Below are 17,019 nucleotides of genomic sequence, written 5' to 3' on the forward strand. Positions count from 1 at the left end.
TACAATTACACGTCATTAATCATAAGTCAAAACCCGGCGAGACAAAACTACGGTGTTGACCAGACAAACACGAGACATACGTCATAGGTACATTGTATTATAATATTTTAACCTTGTCCGTTTAGTATTGCAAGTCTGAAATGTTAAAATATCTTAAATTCTCAATTAGCACAATCATAACGAAGATAGACAGGGCCGTTGTTTATTTATTTATTTTTTATCGCACAATCACATAAGGCCACAATACAAACATGGTTTTATCGCGTTTACCGTCATTATTCTTCGGTTAACTCACACGAGAAATTCCAAAACGAAATCATTGCGTTCCAGTTGTATGCGATGAAAACATAATCCAGCACAATACTTCACCGATGATAGCACAAAATATGATGTCGACTTCGCAGACTAACTGTAAATCACGCCCCGAGACTCGAGAGTATTAGAGTTGCAATAACATTACTGTATTTATTAGGTATATAATATTATAGTGATGCAGAATGATATTTTTTTAGTATTGATATCATATTATGGCGATATCGAATACTAATATCGTAATATCGAAATAAATTTATACTTTTTTTATATTCGTAATAAAATGTTCTATACATTTATTATTTTATATTGTACCTTGACAATAATAAAAAAAAAAAATAATATATGAATAATACTCAATAATATTTGGCTACTTATGTTTACTGTATAGTTAAGTATATTTGATTAAATCGTTTAATACATATTTACTGTCTAAATATACCTAAAAGCAGTAGCGTCTTATTGATTATATGGAACCCTTGTAATCCAGCATATGTTCACCACATCCAGCTATAATTTTATTTTAGGATTATCATTTATCACTCTAATTATAATAATAATAATTCAATGTAAACAAATCCAAAGTCTTCCGATAATATTATTAGAATTTCAACAACAATAATTATAAACTATTTGATAATATGAATTATATCTACGTATACACGTAATTAAATAGAAGTGTAATGAAAATAAATACATTTTAATCGTTACCAGATTTCTGTTTAAATATCTAGTTTTTTCCAATATTCGGCAGTACCATGATTTTGTGTGTGTCGGATACACAATAATGCTCTACAGTAAATATAAAATACAAATTCAGATTTATTCATATTGATAATAGGTACTTAATTACATGGATATTGGAAAAAATATGTTTATTATCGACACATCGAATCGAAATATTGTTATCGTTCGGTATTAGCAATATTTATATAGAGTTTTCAAATTGTCTGAATTATTTCGAGTGCATTACCTTTATACCTATGTTCTATAATATCCTGTCACTGATTCTGGTGATAGATTTTTTTTATTTCATATAAATTATATAAAAATTATATAAAAATGTATGTAGGTACATGATAAATATAGCGTTATAATAATATATATATATATATATTTAATAAACACATTGAAATAATCTGATTTTTTCCTAAGACCTATTTGACTTTATTATACAAAAAACATAGCGTTATTATTGTGTAATATATAGCGTATTTATAAATGATGCAACAAAGAAAAAAAAAAGGAAAAAAAAGTTCCACGTATTATTATAATTGATATAAAACTTCGATGCAGACGTCCGCCTAGACACAGTTCTGCGGCTCTTCTTCATCCAACTACTCTCCATACAGCGGTTGCAAAAACTACAAAATGACCATTGATTTCTACTACGCTTCGTGGAGTCCACCATGCAGGACTGTGAAATTGGTGGCGAGCATCCTAAATGTTAAACTCAATCCAATTGTGACGACACCGAGAGAAGGAGATACGCAAAAACCAGAATACAAACAAGTAGGATTTACTAAGTTATAGGTTTGCCTATTCGTAAATACTTATCATTTACAACGATCGGCAGTCTTGACGTATACATCATTTTTATTCAACCACTGTTTCTTCTTTGGTTATGTTATAGTTGACCCCTCAGCATACGATCCCGACCATCGTCGACGACGGTTTCGTTTTGAGCGAAAGGTGAGTGAACACAATAATTATAGTGAACGATCTATTTTAGTATTCGTTCTAATAATCCATACTGATATTAAATGTCGAAGGTATAAACTTCAGTAACTATTGTACCGATTTCATTAAAAATTATATCATTAAATTACTCGAGACTTTGGGGATGTTAAAAAAAAAAAAAATTGTAGAAATATCCAAGAAGGCTTTGAGAATATAAATTAGGTATATTTTAAGTCAGCGTTAGAACGACGAGTTGAGAATAAGGGGATGTTTAAGTATGAACGAAAGAGTGAGTACTCATGGTGTGGGTGTTCTATTTATAGTGTTTACGTGGCAATGAAGATAAATCTGTTTTAAACACAAATCTGTATTTAATTTGTTGTTTGTAATCAAGATGTACAACAAAAATCGATGGCCTTAGTATATTTGTAGCTTACAAACTCAACAACTACTGGACCGATTTTAACGAAAGTTTCAGAGATTGTTCTTAGAGATATAAAAAAAAGGAAATGTTAGAAGGTGTTTGAATCACATTTGAAAATATACCCAGTGTTATATCTAATCCACCACAGGCGGATTCCACAACTCGGTCGTATTAATCAACGAAGCAAACCGATGTCGATTTGTCAGTGAACTGAGGTATACTAAAACCGATGAGATACACCGATAACCTAACCAATATAGTGCTGTATTTTATGTTAGTTCATTTTTTCTTGAGCGAAGGTTTTATCGGGTTATATACTTACTAGTTAGTAATATGTCATATGAATGATTTGTGTAAACTTATTATTATAAACATTTTTACGTTTCATCAGACGATTAAATCAACCAGTATTCAATGTACAGTTTTACAGTTAATAATTTATAAATTAAAACATTTAAAACGAACAAAAGTGTATACGTTTTTTAAAATGTTATAATAAAACTAAATAACGTTAAAAACATTTTTCATCAGTCATCAACGTATATATAATTGTTTTGTTGATAATATAACATGTAAACGAAAATATATCACATTCGTTAAAATTATTAAATTTACACAACACCTAAGTTCTGTTCGAATGATTATAAATTAGTTTTAAATATTAAGTACCTAAACAAAATCTAATTCTCTTGTTTTGTTTTACTGACTGGGAGTATGCATTGAGTATCATTAATAATTACAAATTTCACATATGCAGATTGCATATCCAATACAATATATTATTTAGATAGAGTTCACAGGCAATATAAATATGCAGTAGTACCTACCTAATGCCAGATTTTAATGGAAGTTTCGATGCACGCATATAATGTCAAATTGAGTTTATAACAAGTGTTAAAATAATCTTTAAACATTTTTATTGGATTAAATGTTTTTTTTTTTAATAAGTTTTTGTGTATTATGTTACATTTTATAAGATATTTAAACTATTTTACTGATCAATTAGGTACCCAACATAAACTTTTTAAAAAAGTATGTACTTTCTACTTTCTTTTTTATTGCATGTGTCATAAAATAGTCTCAATAAGTAAGCTACTTATTAAATTAAATACAAATTAATACCTATAGAATTAGTACCTATAGAATGTATATACATTGCAATCTAACTTAAACTTGTTCAAAGGGTAAAAGATATTAATGTTTAATGTTTTTTTTTTATATTTTATTCACTTTTATCACTCCTATAACTCTAATAGATAATTTAATTTATATTTAATGTATATAATTTAAAGTATCAACATATACGAGATTTTTTTACTGCTTAATTAGACCTATATAAGAATAATTTAAAAAAAAACACTCACAAGAAAAATACAATAGTTAAGTGACACTTTCCTATCCATTAAAAATAATAAAAAATGTACTCGAATTATAAATTATATAAAACATTTTGTTTTCGATTATTTACATAATATAATATAAAATTATAGTAAATACGTGTAGTTACATAATATTATTATTATAAAAACGTTTATTAATACAAAATCAGTAAAATAAACCAATCAACCAGAGGTTAAATTCCATTGCATTCTTAAAATATATGAACATTTTTTTAGCCGTGCAATTTGCAAATATCTTGTAGAAAAATACGGTTCTGCCACTGGACCATATTCCAAAGAGCAACTCTACCCGAAGGATATTCAGAAAAGAGCAACGATTGATCACCGCATCGATTTCGATTTGGGAGCTCTGTACAGAAGAGCATCCGATTATTTCGTAAGTATTCGTATTATTTTCATTAGGCACAACAACAATACAAATGTTCATAGAATAACATCATTTCCAAGAGATCTGTTTTTTTAGATAATACAATACCTAAACAATTTCAATAAACAATTCGATCAAAGAAAAATACACGAATTCTTAAAGAATTTGTTGAATATATAAATTATTAATATTTTCTGGTAATTTTGACTATGTTTCATATTATATTGTATTGTGTCATATTATTATTATTAAACGTTTTCCACTATGATAATATATGCCCATATATTTGATTTGATTATTACGTTCACAATACTACTTTGATTTACAAGTATTTATCTTTGAAATATATTATTTATTGTATTACATTAAGTAAAAACATTAAATTCATAACAAAATTAAATATTTATTACATCAAAATTAAACACAGTTCGCTTGGTTAAATAATATAGATACCGAATTTTATTATTACTATAACAAATCATAACAAAAAAATTCGAATTAAATTAAATTTAAATATTGTCCATATCGTGTGTAATTACATCAACGTTTTTGGCTCAAAACTTTATCATTTTTCTAATTCATCACTTGCGAACTGTGAAAATCATTCGTAAATATAATTCATTTATATTATAAGAAAAAATGTGGAGTATAAAAGATGTAATTTATTTCAAATCAGACACACCGTAGTTTGTATTATAATATGTGTTTTTCAATTGCTTGTTCTTTATATATTGAGCAAAAAATTTATTTTTTAACTAACAAATAAGAATTTAGCAAGTAAATGGTCGAGTATACGTTTAATGCATAATATGATCAAAAGTGAAGTCTGTAAACGATAGGGAATAAAATAGCTTTTAGTTGAGTAGGTTACTAAATGTAATTAATGATTTAAGGAAATTTTGCTTATTAGATTTAACTACTGCACAAAAGACTACTTTGATAAAACGTTACACATAAACAGATCTCCACATAATGTTATTAGACGATCACTTAGTAAAAGTTAATTTATGACATGATTGGACACATCGGAGAACGGGCAAAAGTATTTTTTTTAACAATATTAAAATTAAAATAATAAAATCAAAACGTCAGTTGTGGACAATTATTTAGAAAAGAAACCAAATATTCAATAATAATAATTAATTAATCCAGTTAATTACTTAATTGTAATTTATTTTCGCAAAAATTATTATTTTCAATAAATATTCAAATGACAGTTATAAAATATTAAGTTGTTCACTATTTAATTTTTCTTCTTATGCATTTTAGATTTTAAATTAAAAAAAAAAACCTTTAATACCTCTCTATAAATTATAAGTGGATAATTTTTCTGAAATATTAACGTATCAATTTATTAAAGTATCGATTCGAACGAGTATTTTTTGAGTATTTAATTAAGTATTTTAAACACTAGATCTAATATATTATAACATTTACATAATATATGATATATAATATTGTGTATATATATATATTTGTAAAATCGTTTTTAAGAACTATTATTCTTAGTAGGTATAAACATTTTATAATTGAGGAACTACTCATTTGAATTTTGAACTAGATAGAAAAAACAGAAGTTTTTATCATCTAGAATATTCATTAATTAGTACAAAAAGTCTTATAAATTTGACTATATTATGGTCTGCACTTAAATTAATCTAGTATTAAAAATATTGAGAATGAGCAAGCTTAGTGAATGATACTAAATACAATTATTAAAGTGTTCTGTTCCATTTTATAATATATCATTATGGATCAATATGTTTATAATTTTAAGATTATTGAACCGTAGATAGATAAGTAAAGTATTATAGTGTTTTGGATAATTTACTTACGACACTGAAATAAAGAATTTTTTCTTCACGCAATATAAATTGTAGTTATATAATAATAAACAAAAAAAAGCACTAACTCATATTATCGATACAGTACATAATAATAATAATAATAATAATATGATCATATTATGTTATGCTCTACAATATTTTATTTTATGTAAAAATCTTATGATTGTAAAAAAATGTAAAATTATCTGTACAATATTAATGGCAATACTAAATTCGACTTTTCCTAATAATTAAAAATAAATACATACTGTATTATATCGTACCTAAATTACGTTGGTAAAATACATTTTAGCATCTCTAAAAAATATATTTATTTACCCACATTCTCTGTATAACTGAATTACATTGTGTTCAGTATTTCTGGGACTATTAGTACAATACATTGAAAGGAGACGGTTCTCTTGAAGTTTAAAATATTGTGTAATACAAAAGAACGCGTTTCGTTGGATACGTGATTTCAAACGACGTTCTAACCATTTCCCAAAAAGGTAGGTCCTTTATTTTCGCGAACTTAAGCCTTTACGATTACTTCCTATGTGGTGATTACTTATCGAGGAGTACACTCCCGTAAATTCCCAACGAAAGACTATTTTGTATTTTTTTTTCCGTGGTATAATCAATTGCATAAAAGTTCTTTTATTTGTGTACCACGGTCGACTTTATATCTGTAAAAAAGTCATATCTGTAATTTTTTTTTAACAAGCATTCAAAAAAGCAAAAACATTATATAATATTATATCACTTGTATGTATAGTTTTACTTATGTACGTATAGTTCATTAAATTACTGGAGTTGTTTTATCTAATATTTATCGATATAATAATTTAATTTCACATAAAAACTGTTTTTAAAATTTAATAGATCAATTAATAAAAAATGTACTACTATTATTAATTTATTATGATAGTGTTTTAAAACAAGTTCAATCTAAATAATTAATATAAACATTTTAATTTGCTTCGACGCAAACTTAAATAAAAAAATACTATTAAGATTGTACTTACTATTTATTAGGTATATTAGTTATGTTATTAATATAATCATTTTGCTTAAGTTTTATTCTGCGTCATTATTTAATCGTAGATAATATAAAATTCACTATATTAATATAAATTTGAATTTATGTTTTGATAGTACAATAGAAGCCCACAAAGAAAAACGTGCTAGTAATTTAAATGCTATAACCATTGACAATACGCGACATGAATTTTAACTGGCGCATCCCACATCTTGTTTTTTCTTTTTAAAGTTCAGATTAAAACTTTTTTACTCTAGGGTTCAAATTATATCATTATATAAACATAATGTGCTCTTTTATTTGAGTTATAATATAATATAAATATTCTTGTCGTTTTTCTAAAAAAAAGCAAAGTCAAGCGTTTGACATCAAATTTTCAACAACTTTTATACAATATTTCTTTAAGACAATATTAAAATGTAACAAAAATTTTGATAAATGATCTTTAATTTTATTAATTCGATACAATATAGTTACTAATTTTATTTTTAATAGTTTGATTTCTGTGGATATTAGTCAAAATTTTTGTTATGATTACAGTAAATACAATGTTCCACAATTCAGCATTTCGTATTAAATATAATCTATACATGAAGTTTAAAACCTTTGATTATTTCATTAACGAGCATTTTATTTATACGTGTATTTCAATTATTCATTAATTTACTAAATAATATTTTGAATAATGGAAATTGCATTATAATTTATCTCTATAAAAAATGTATACCTTGCGAGTGAAACCGTCATTCTGTTAATCGCTTACATTATATAACATCGTTTATTATTATTGAGATATAACCTAAAGCATATGCGTGTAACGAGTGTTACATTTTATAACAAATGTATTGTAAATCAAAATTGACTACCTACTCATAAAATACAAACGAATTATCAGTAAACACATATGAATAAAATACACTAATAAATACAATATTTAGTGCAAAAATGTCATGGTGTTAAAGTTGATGATGGGAAATAAAATTAATATATTCTATTTTAAGAAGGAAAAAAATTCCGCAAAAACAAAATAATTTTTTTTATTTTTTATAAATAAAAATCAATTGAATGCACCACCTTATTAAATTGCTGAGCGCGCAAATCTTTTTATATTATTATGAACTATTTGACTTTTATCGTATTAACATATATAATAGTTCAAATTAAAGAACGTGTCACTGTGTCAGCTTGGAAATTATCATTCGTTTTTAAATGAATACGTGCAAATTTAAAATTGTTCATGTTATTTTAACGGTTGATGGTTATTCTATGTATGTTTGGACTACTATCAATATTATTATTATTTTTACTATTGTTAATATTATAATCATAAATAGTTTAATAATTTAATAATACAGTAGATACTCGGTTACTTGAAGTTCAAGGTAAGACATGGGCATGGAAGAAAAATTTGAGTTAACAAACATTTCATAATATCAAAAACCAAATATATTTAGGCATTATGATGACGTTTAAAGAAAAAATTTATGTATTCGAGATATCAAGGTTTGAGTCACCGAGATTCAGCTGCTTTATGTTTATTTCATATCTACAATAATATTTACAGCCAAATTTAATATTATTTTATCGATTTAACTTATAATATAAAATATATTTATAAATTGTATTCATATTCTATAGAGTCCAGTGTTCGCGGTTGGCCACTATGGAACTGCTGCTTTACCAAAATTAAAATCCGCCTTAGAAATACTCGACGCATATTTGGCAAAAACAAAATGGGTAGCCGGACCTGAAGTCACCCTCGCCGATATCGTCATAGTGGTCACTATATCGTGTTTGGAGGTAATTTTAAAATTATATTGTCTTATAAAAAAAAACAAAAAAATGTTTAAACATTCGTGCATAAATTATGTTGTTGGGAAATGTATTCTAAATTAATTTGCATACATTAATTAAAAATAGAAAACCACTAAGAAACATATTTTGCGTTGATATACGTAACGTTATTTGAATTTAAAGTCAGATGTCGTTAGACTAAGCAATTTAATAAAATTGCATACATAATTTTTTACATAAATCCTATAAAACGAGATTTGTGCAAAAGGGTCTAAATAAAAATGTATTTACTTAACCAAGTGTATAGCTGTAAGCTGTACGCATATTAATATTACTGTATAATGAAAAAAGATGTACGGCTTACATTTTAATTGCAATAACATTTTTTTTTTATATACAATTTATAATGTTTATATAATTATGATATAAATTAAGTAATATAATATTACACATACGTTTTATAAAAATATTGGGTTTTTTTTGTAGATTGTGGGATATGATCTGACCAGTTATCCCAACGTATTGAGATGGTTTAAGGCCGCACGGACAACTTTACCCAATTACAACGAGGCCAACCACAAAGGAACAGTAGAATTTAAAGAATATCTGTTTTCAAAACTGCTAGATAATTAAAAACCTATCAAACATTTTAAATATTATTTTACACCATTTGTATACTGACGGTGTTAAAAAGTCATAATGATTTAAAAGATGCAGTTTGTAATAATTCAAATTTTAAAAATACTTCAAAGTGAAATATGTTTACTATAGATTATTCATACGTCCATAGAAAAATAAAATACGTTTTAATGAATAATAATTACACTTTACATTTATTGATTTGAATAAATGGTACTCGTGGCCGGGCTATAACTTTTTACTGCGCCAAACAATTTGACTTGTATACACTGTTATATATATATGAATTCATTACATACATTTGTCATGAAAATGTAAAAACGAATAAACGATTCATGTGTACCTACCTACAAAAAATATGAAGCAAAAAAAAAAGAGGTATATATACTGCATATAGTCGTTTAAAACTGACGTTTATACTCTATAGTTGATGATATAAAAATACTTGACAACTCACGAGGCAGATTACTTTTTTCCAAATGTGTTGTCGTAAACACGATGTTATAACAATACAAGAGGACCGAGTGATGGTATATAGAGACTGGCGCTCGCCGTTTGACGCATCACTCACAACGATGCAAATATATTCGACTAATATATATAAATATTAAACAATCCGTCCATTATTATGATATTTAACATTTAAATGTAATGATAAACAGTCGTTTACGAAAATTATTTCACGCGAATCTTAGATTGGCATGCGTTATTATTTTAATATTTTAGCTAGGCATTGAAAAACAAACGATTTATCTCGCAGTGGGCATATCGAAATGTTGTTCACGAAATAAAAACCATAAATTATTAAGCTGCGAATACTCGGTCAACGTCTATCAGCACTCTCGAGTTATTATTTTATATATAATTATAAATAAAACTTATACTTTTTTTACTCAGCGATTCGCCTTGTCACCGCTACCATTGTTCTCTACCATAAGAGAAAATGATATATTATGTATTAATGCACTGCTTTTTCCTTGCTTTCTGCCTACTACGTTGGAGGGGTATATTATATCCACTTGAGGCTAAAAGAAATGAAAAAAAAATGCTTTTGCGCGATTCACACAATGTGCTTGGATTTCTTCAATGCCGGTCAAACCGTAAATTTAATAATAAAACCCGAGAATTGAAAGAATATTACAGGATTTCAGTGTTTATACCATTGCTAACCAACCTATTTTTATTAAAGGGCATAAAAAAAATATATCTTAATTCTTAGTTGGCTAAGAATTTAAAATGTTTCTTAAAAATTAATAGAATATTTGATATAGGCATTTTAAATATAATTTAATCACTTCTTATTATACAGTTATAAATCTAATTATTCACTAAGCATTGATTTTTATAGATGATGATATACATATAAGATATATTATAATAATAATATTTTTGTTTAATACATTAGTAGGCCAGAAAATTAAAAAAAATATGTACTAAAATATCGTGATCTGGATTTGGGCTGCGGTAACTGTAGACTGTAGTTGGTAACCACTGGTTTATACCACAAATATGTTACATATTTTATTCAGAGTTAAGACTTCTGGCATATAAAAAGCTTTAAAAGATAAATTTTGATAATAATAAATAATAAATATTTAATTGTAGGCTATGAATGTTTATTTTCCATTAATACCTTATATTATTATATTGACATCTGAAAATCAAGATTTTCTTCAAAATGTATTCGATTTTTATACAAACAGAAAACCACAATTTATTATATATCAATAGCTACAGCAAAGCTAAAGCAATTTAGAAAAATATTTCTGAAGTAATTTATTCTTAATGATATATGGAAAATATATTTTCAGTGCGTGGTCAAAAAAATCAAAAATTTTAATACGGTTTTCAAAATATTAGAAAATTCATTGGAAATATAAATGTTTTAATATAATTTATGATTTTAGAATATATTGATGTATAATTACAGTAATTTAAATAAATAAAAAAAAAAATTTCATTTTATTTTTAGTGACTTAACCCTTAACCCACATGTTATATACTTATATAATATATAATGCCATGTTATAAGAACTATAAACTCCATTATGTGATCTCATACATTATGATAATGACATAAACTAAGCATAATTTCTTCTAATCTTTATTAAATCGACATTACCTACTTAGTATTTACATTATAATACAGTCAATATATTATAACATCATAGTTATTTATAAATTATACACATAAGTACATTGTATACAACAGATTATTAAGACTTAATTTTAAATACCCATAAAAAATAATTTGATTGTGAAATTCTGGTTACATTTAAAGTAAAATTTAATACGAGTATTTATAATTTTCACAAATATTTTTAATTCATATTCGTTTATTAAAAGTAATTATAAAATAAATGTTAGTCCGAATCGCATGTGGTTATCGTTAGGCACGACTTTCAAAACAATATTATCTAATGCTTATTGAATTATTATTTTCTCATCCCCTCCCTCTCAACCGTGTCATTTTTATTATATGTATCTATCAGTTAAAACTTGAACGCCGACCTCGAGGGCTACAACCCAGGGACCTGGATCGGTTAGACTCATTTCATTTGCATGTATCCCCCGAAGTAAATACTAATCGTATATAATAAAATAACTAAAACGAGTTTAATTCGGTGCAGTGTGGCCATGACGAAAGTTTTAGCGTCAAGTAAAAATTGTTGTCATCAACGAAAGACAGTACAAAAGAGAACGGACACGATGCACGCTTTACGAACACAATAAGTTTCAATAAAATAGGTTTTTATAGACACGTATAATTTACTAATCTGAAATAAAACGATATAAAACTAATAAAATCGACAACGTTAAAATAAAATATCGTCTCGTTGAATCCGACGTGTTTCGATTAACATACCTCATACCGGAAAACACGTCATTTGGAGAAATAAAATAGATCCAGAACGTAATTATTATAGTGGTCGATATGGATTCATACTGTAAGTAAAACAAAATACACTGTACAACTATGACGTGCGTCTCTCATAGTGGCCGTTTGGACAAAAAAAAAACATCGTACAATACAATTTTTTTTTTTAATATAATACCAACGATGGACGGGCGCATAAAGTGCACTAAACACGATAAAGAAATCGTAACTACCCGGAAATTTCAAAAGCACCTTCTTTTAAAGTACAGCATGTGTCGAATTTCCAGTCTATATACAAGAGCTAGATATGAAAGGTTTCAAGTAGTTCTTCACTATAACACCATCATCCGCCGTAAAAGTGTTTAAAGCCATTTATAAAAAAAAAAGAGAGAGATACCAATGGATTTGTCGCTTCTTTCATAATCTAAAGTGTATAGTATAATAAAAATAATAATAATAATAATATAAATATTGTTTGCCTTTGTGATTAGTGTAAAAGGACTAACCGTCATAATCATCATTACATACAATTTCACTAACAAGTATATGTACGAAGTCAATACCGTTACAAAATATCAATAAAATATATTTTAATATGGTTAAAACATGTTTTGACGTGGTTAATTATATGAAAAAGGGTACACTAATTAACGTTTACAATTTTAAATCGCCAAGTTTATTTTATTTTGGATTGAGCAAACTTGTAACATTGAATGAAATTAAATGAAGAATAACGCGTACTTAACAATTAGACACAATTTATAAGAGTTTAAGAAATCTAGTATAATTGGTTACCATAGAAACACTGATTAAATTATTATTAGATACATTATTTAACTTTTCAAAATTGTTCATATAATTGGCAGTTAAATGGATTGGATTTGGGTCACCCAAATATAAATATGATTTATAGTATATATTAGGTATTTAATCTTTGTATTTATCGATAGATATTACCAAATTGCATTTTTACTACGGTTCTCCTGATTTTTAGTTCTAATGTATTATATAGCGTATGTGATTCAAATTTTCGTAAATGGACATTTTGAAAAAAGTTTATTATTTTTTGATATAATGACTGTTGTTTAGAACCCACTGTTAAGATAATTAACGTGTGCATTGGGTACTCGTACATAAAAAATAATGATGTCCGTTTATAAATAAAAGACATCGTTAATAATATTTTTTTTACAAAATCAACAATGTTACATCAGTATCGACTATCAAGTCGATAGATAACCATAGAAATAGAAGTGACGACAAGCGGACAAACACAACAACATAACAGACATACGCCTGTAATAATTTATCATCATTATGTACGTTGGTTACCAATTTCTTATCGTTATTAATATGGAAAGTTAAATAACACAATACATAGCTACATGATAATATTATAATCAGTATCTAATTATTGACCACTCAGTTTAATTTGGAACAAGAAAATTAAAACGTGTTTAATCAGGTTGTACATACATACATTTTTCTTTCAATTGGACAGAAATTAAAATATTTGAACACTTTTTAGACATTTCCGTTCAGCGGAAAATAATTGATAAAAACTACATAACAGTGTTATTTATTTTGTACAAACTAATTTTTGTTTATACATTTATACATTTTTACAATTCAACAGTTCACGATTTGCAAACCAACTTAGTTTTCAATTTAATGATTCAGACAAACAAAAAAAAAATAAGTCAGACGTTTGAAGATTACTGAGCTTGTGAATTTCCCCGTAAGTGGATTGGGTGTCCAAAACCAATTGAAAAACCTACCCGATTTGCCATTTCATTACTTTATCTAAAGGTCGTCTGAAATCAGATTTTAAAAAACTCCAAACTAAGATATTTAAAATGTTGAAAAAAAACGTAGACCGTAAGTAATACAAAAAAAACAAAAATTACAAGTCAATTGTACATTTAAAAATATGTTTTCAACGCCTAAACGTTATACACTGTGTTACAAAAGATTCGATTGACATATTGAAGGTAATTTATTGTTATTAATATAATATATTATTTATTTATTTTTTTTTGGTTTAAAATATATTTTGAATTAGTGTGCATATACGCAGGTACATTATATCGTAAGTGTAATCTTTATTTAAATGTAAATTATAGTTAAGGTATACAAAATAATATATAATATGACTACGGAAACCAGAAAAGGGTTAATGTCTACAATAATTGTTTGTATTGTATTACATTAACAAGCGTAACAGGAACATTGCCATATAAAATTTAATGAAATAAAACAATCCAACGACAACTATATTGTAATACTTATATACCTATATCACAGAGCGCAATTAACAATGTTATAATTTTACCAGTGGTGTTGAATGCTTGAAAAAACTTTACGTATGTACCTAATTACACCGTAATATATAATAACGATGATTCGCTCAACCTGCAAGACACACTAACATTAATCATTGTAAACATTAATACGATATTTTACACGAACACAACTACTTATCGTGATTGTTACGACACGAGAACACTGCAGATCTGCCGATAACAGACGCGTGAACGTGCAAATCTGTTTCAAAATAAAATATTTTTCTGAAAACCAAAGATTTTGTGTCTTAATAGTATTGAACTACATACAATAATATATTATATACACATATCTATAATCTTGTATAGGTCCCTATATTACCCGCTAAATACTGAACACTCTCTGTCGCTAAATTGATTCCGCTTTAGTCAGTCGAGATTCAGTTTTTCGAAAGTTTGTAGTTGTTCCCGAAAAACTTCTACTGTTTGTAGATGTCCGTCAGAGAAGGTTTCACTGTATATACGATCGCTTTTAAAATTCCGTTTATATTGCACAACACAACATCTTAGAATACAATTTTATGATATAAATCATCTCAATCATTTGAACCATCGATAATATATTAGCATATGATTGAATGTGATTTGAATACTAAATTTGTCTTTTATTTTTGTACAAAATTAACGCCATAGTTAATCCAAAAAAAGTAATACAGATATATCGATAAAATTAATAATAATAATTGTTATTACGTTATTCCAGAACATACTCATCAATCACTTGGCATGAAGAGCAATATTATTAGAATAATTTAATAATAAATCATGATATTTTTACAAGTTTTGTGATATTCATAAAAGTTTTTTCATCGGCGTTTCAATCGTATACAATTGTTATCCTGAAGTGAGTTGATAAAAACCATTGATTATTTACAAGTCATAATAAACTCTTCTACGATTTGTGGATAAAAAATCTTTGTTGTTAAGACGTCTTCGGTACCTACTTGTCTTTCCGGTCAGAAAATCCAGGGAATACATAATATATACAAGAAAAATCGTTTTACCAGGTTTCGCACACAGCCCACACAGTATATAAATAAAGAGGAAATTATGCTAACGGAAATTTAGCGAATACGTGTATCGTATATACACTGAAGCGTTCAGTAGTTATAACAAGTTAACGGGCAAAGGAGTGAGAGTGAGAGATAGAGACTGCCGCGAGTGGGAGGATATAATAACATGTAATAGTTGTTTCCACGGCAACATGCGTATATAGTAAAACGGTAATGCGTCTGCTGGGCATAATCTAGAAAATTGACGGAGTGCTAATGAATGAGTAAAACTTTTGAACCAAACAAACGGGGTAGCGGTTGCCGGCTGTCGGTTTTCCAAAAATTAAATAATTACGAGCTTGACAGTTTCCGGAAACGAAAACGCGTCGATTTCATTACATAATATACAGTGCCGTAAACAATCGATTATCATGCACGGTTGACGATTCTACATGATTTATCTACCCTTCATTTATAAAAGACACATCTTCGGCGCATTCGGTTGACACAGAAAGATATCAATAATTTCATTCGATAGAAAAATCAAACAAATTTTCCGATATCGACATACTATAAGTACTTACGTTGATATTAGATATTTTATATGAATAAATTTAAGATTTATATTTTTTATTTGTTTATATTTTGATAGAAAATCAATTCAATCAATTTAATACATATTATCACCAATACTATATAAAGTAAATAGGCAGAAGTAGTCTTTTATTTTTTATTATTTTATTGCTATACATTTTTGATGGGTAAACATCTATTTGCTCTCCCTATCAGGCCTGTACTGGAACATTTAAGGCTTTGGTAATGATGTGCAAACGAAAAAGATAACGTGTTATAGACTATAGTGTTTGGGTTCGTGAAAATAAAGTATAGGTATTTTGGTTTAAATAAATTATTGTAATTGGTTACATATTATTATAAATGTTATATTTTGAATTAAATGTAATGTAATCTGTTTCATTCATTTTGAAGTAAAAAAATAATAAATTTGCAGGAACTAATTATGATAAGTATAAAACGAAATCACCAATACATTTTTTTAATACCTATAATGATATTGGTATTCGATAACGTGATATAATAATATTGATAATCAATGTACTATATACTACTATATACTACTTGATATTAAAAAAATGAATCACTAATAATAATTATAGTTAGCACGTCCCACATCTACGCTGTATATATCCAGGCTTATAATTTTTTTTTGTATCTTATTTTTATTTTTGTTTAGATGGTTGAACTATAATTTCAAACCGTTCAGTGACAACTATAAAATACCTATATAATTATAAGAATGTACATAAG

The 17,019-nt window shown here is 26.6% G+C and overlaps 1 protein-coding gene across 1 annotated transcript; it reads left to right on the top strand.

Moving 5' to 3' along the window:
• Positions 1–1,604: 1,604 nt before the first annotated feature.
• On the top strand, positions 1,605–9,735 carry LOC132922226 (glutathione S-transferase 1-1-like). The gene is made up of 5 exons (XM_060985631.1): positions 1,605–1,824; positions 1,946–2,004; positions 4,033–4,192; positions 8,687–8,848; positions 9,329–9,735. The coding sequence occupies exons 1-5, from the start codon at positions 1,684–1,686 to the stop codon at positions 9,473–9,475; spliced, it is 669 nt and encodes a 222-aa protein (XP_060841614.1). The 5' UTR covers positions 1,605–1,683; the 3' UTR covers positions 9,476–9,735.
• Positions 9,736–17,019: the final 7,284 nt, after the last annotated feature.

The sequence above is a fragment of the Rhopalosiphum padi genome, chromosome 2, assembly GCF_020882245.1.
Source record: "Rhopalosiphum padi isolate XX-2018 chromosome 2, ASM2088224v1, whole genome shotgun sequence".
In the NCBI taxonomy this organism is placed as follows: domain Eukaryota; kingdom Metazoa; phylum Arthropoda; class Insecta; order Hemiptera; family Aphididae; genus Rhopalosiphum; species Rhopalosiphum padi.

Excerpts from the sequence above, each read along its gene's own strand:
- LOC132922226 (XM_060985631.1), top strand. The coding sequence starts at position 1,684 with ATGACCATTGATTTCTACTACGCTTCGTGGAGTCCACCATGCAGGACT. Across the intron at positions 4,193-8,686 it reads GAAGAGCATCCGATTATTTC|AGTCCAGTGTTCGCGGTTGG; the intron begins GTAAGTATTCGT and ends CATATTCTATAG. Across the intron at positions 8,849-9,328 it reads TCACTATATCGTGTTTGGAG|ATTGTGGGATATGATCTGAC; the intron begins GTAATTTTAAAA and ends TTTTTTTTGTAG.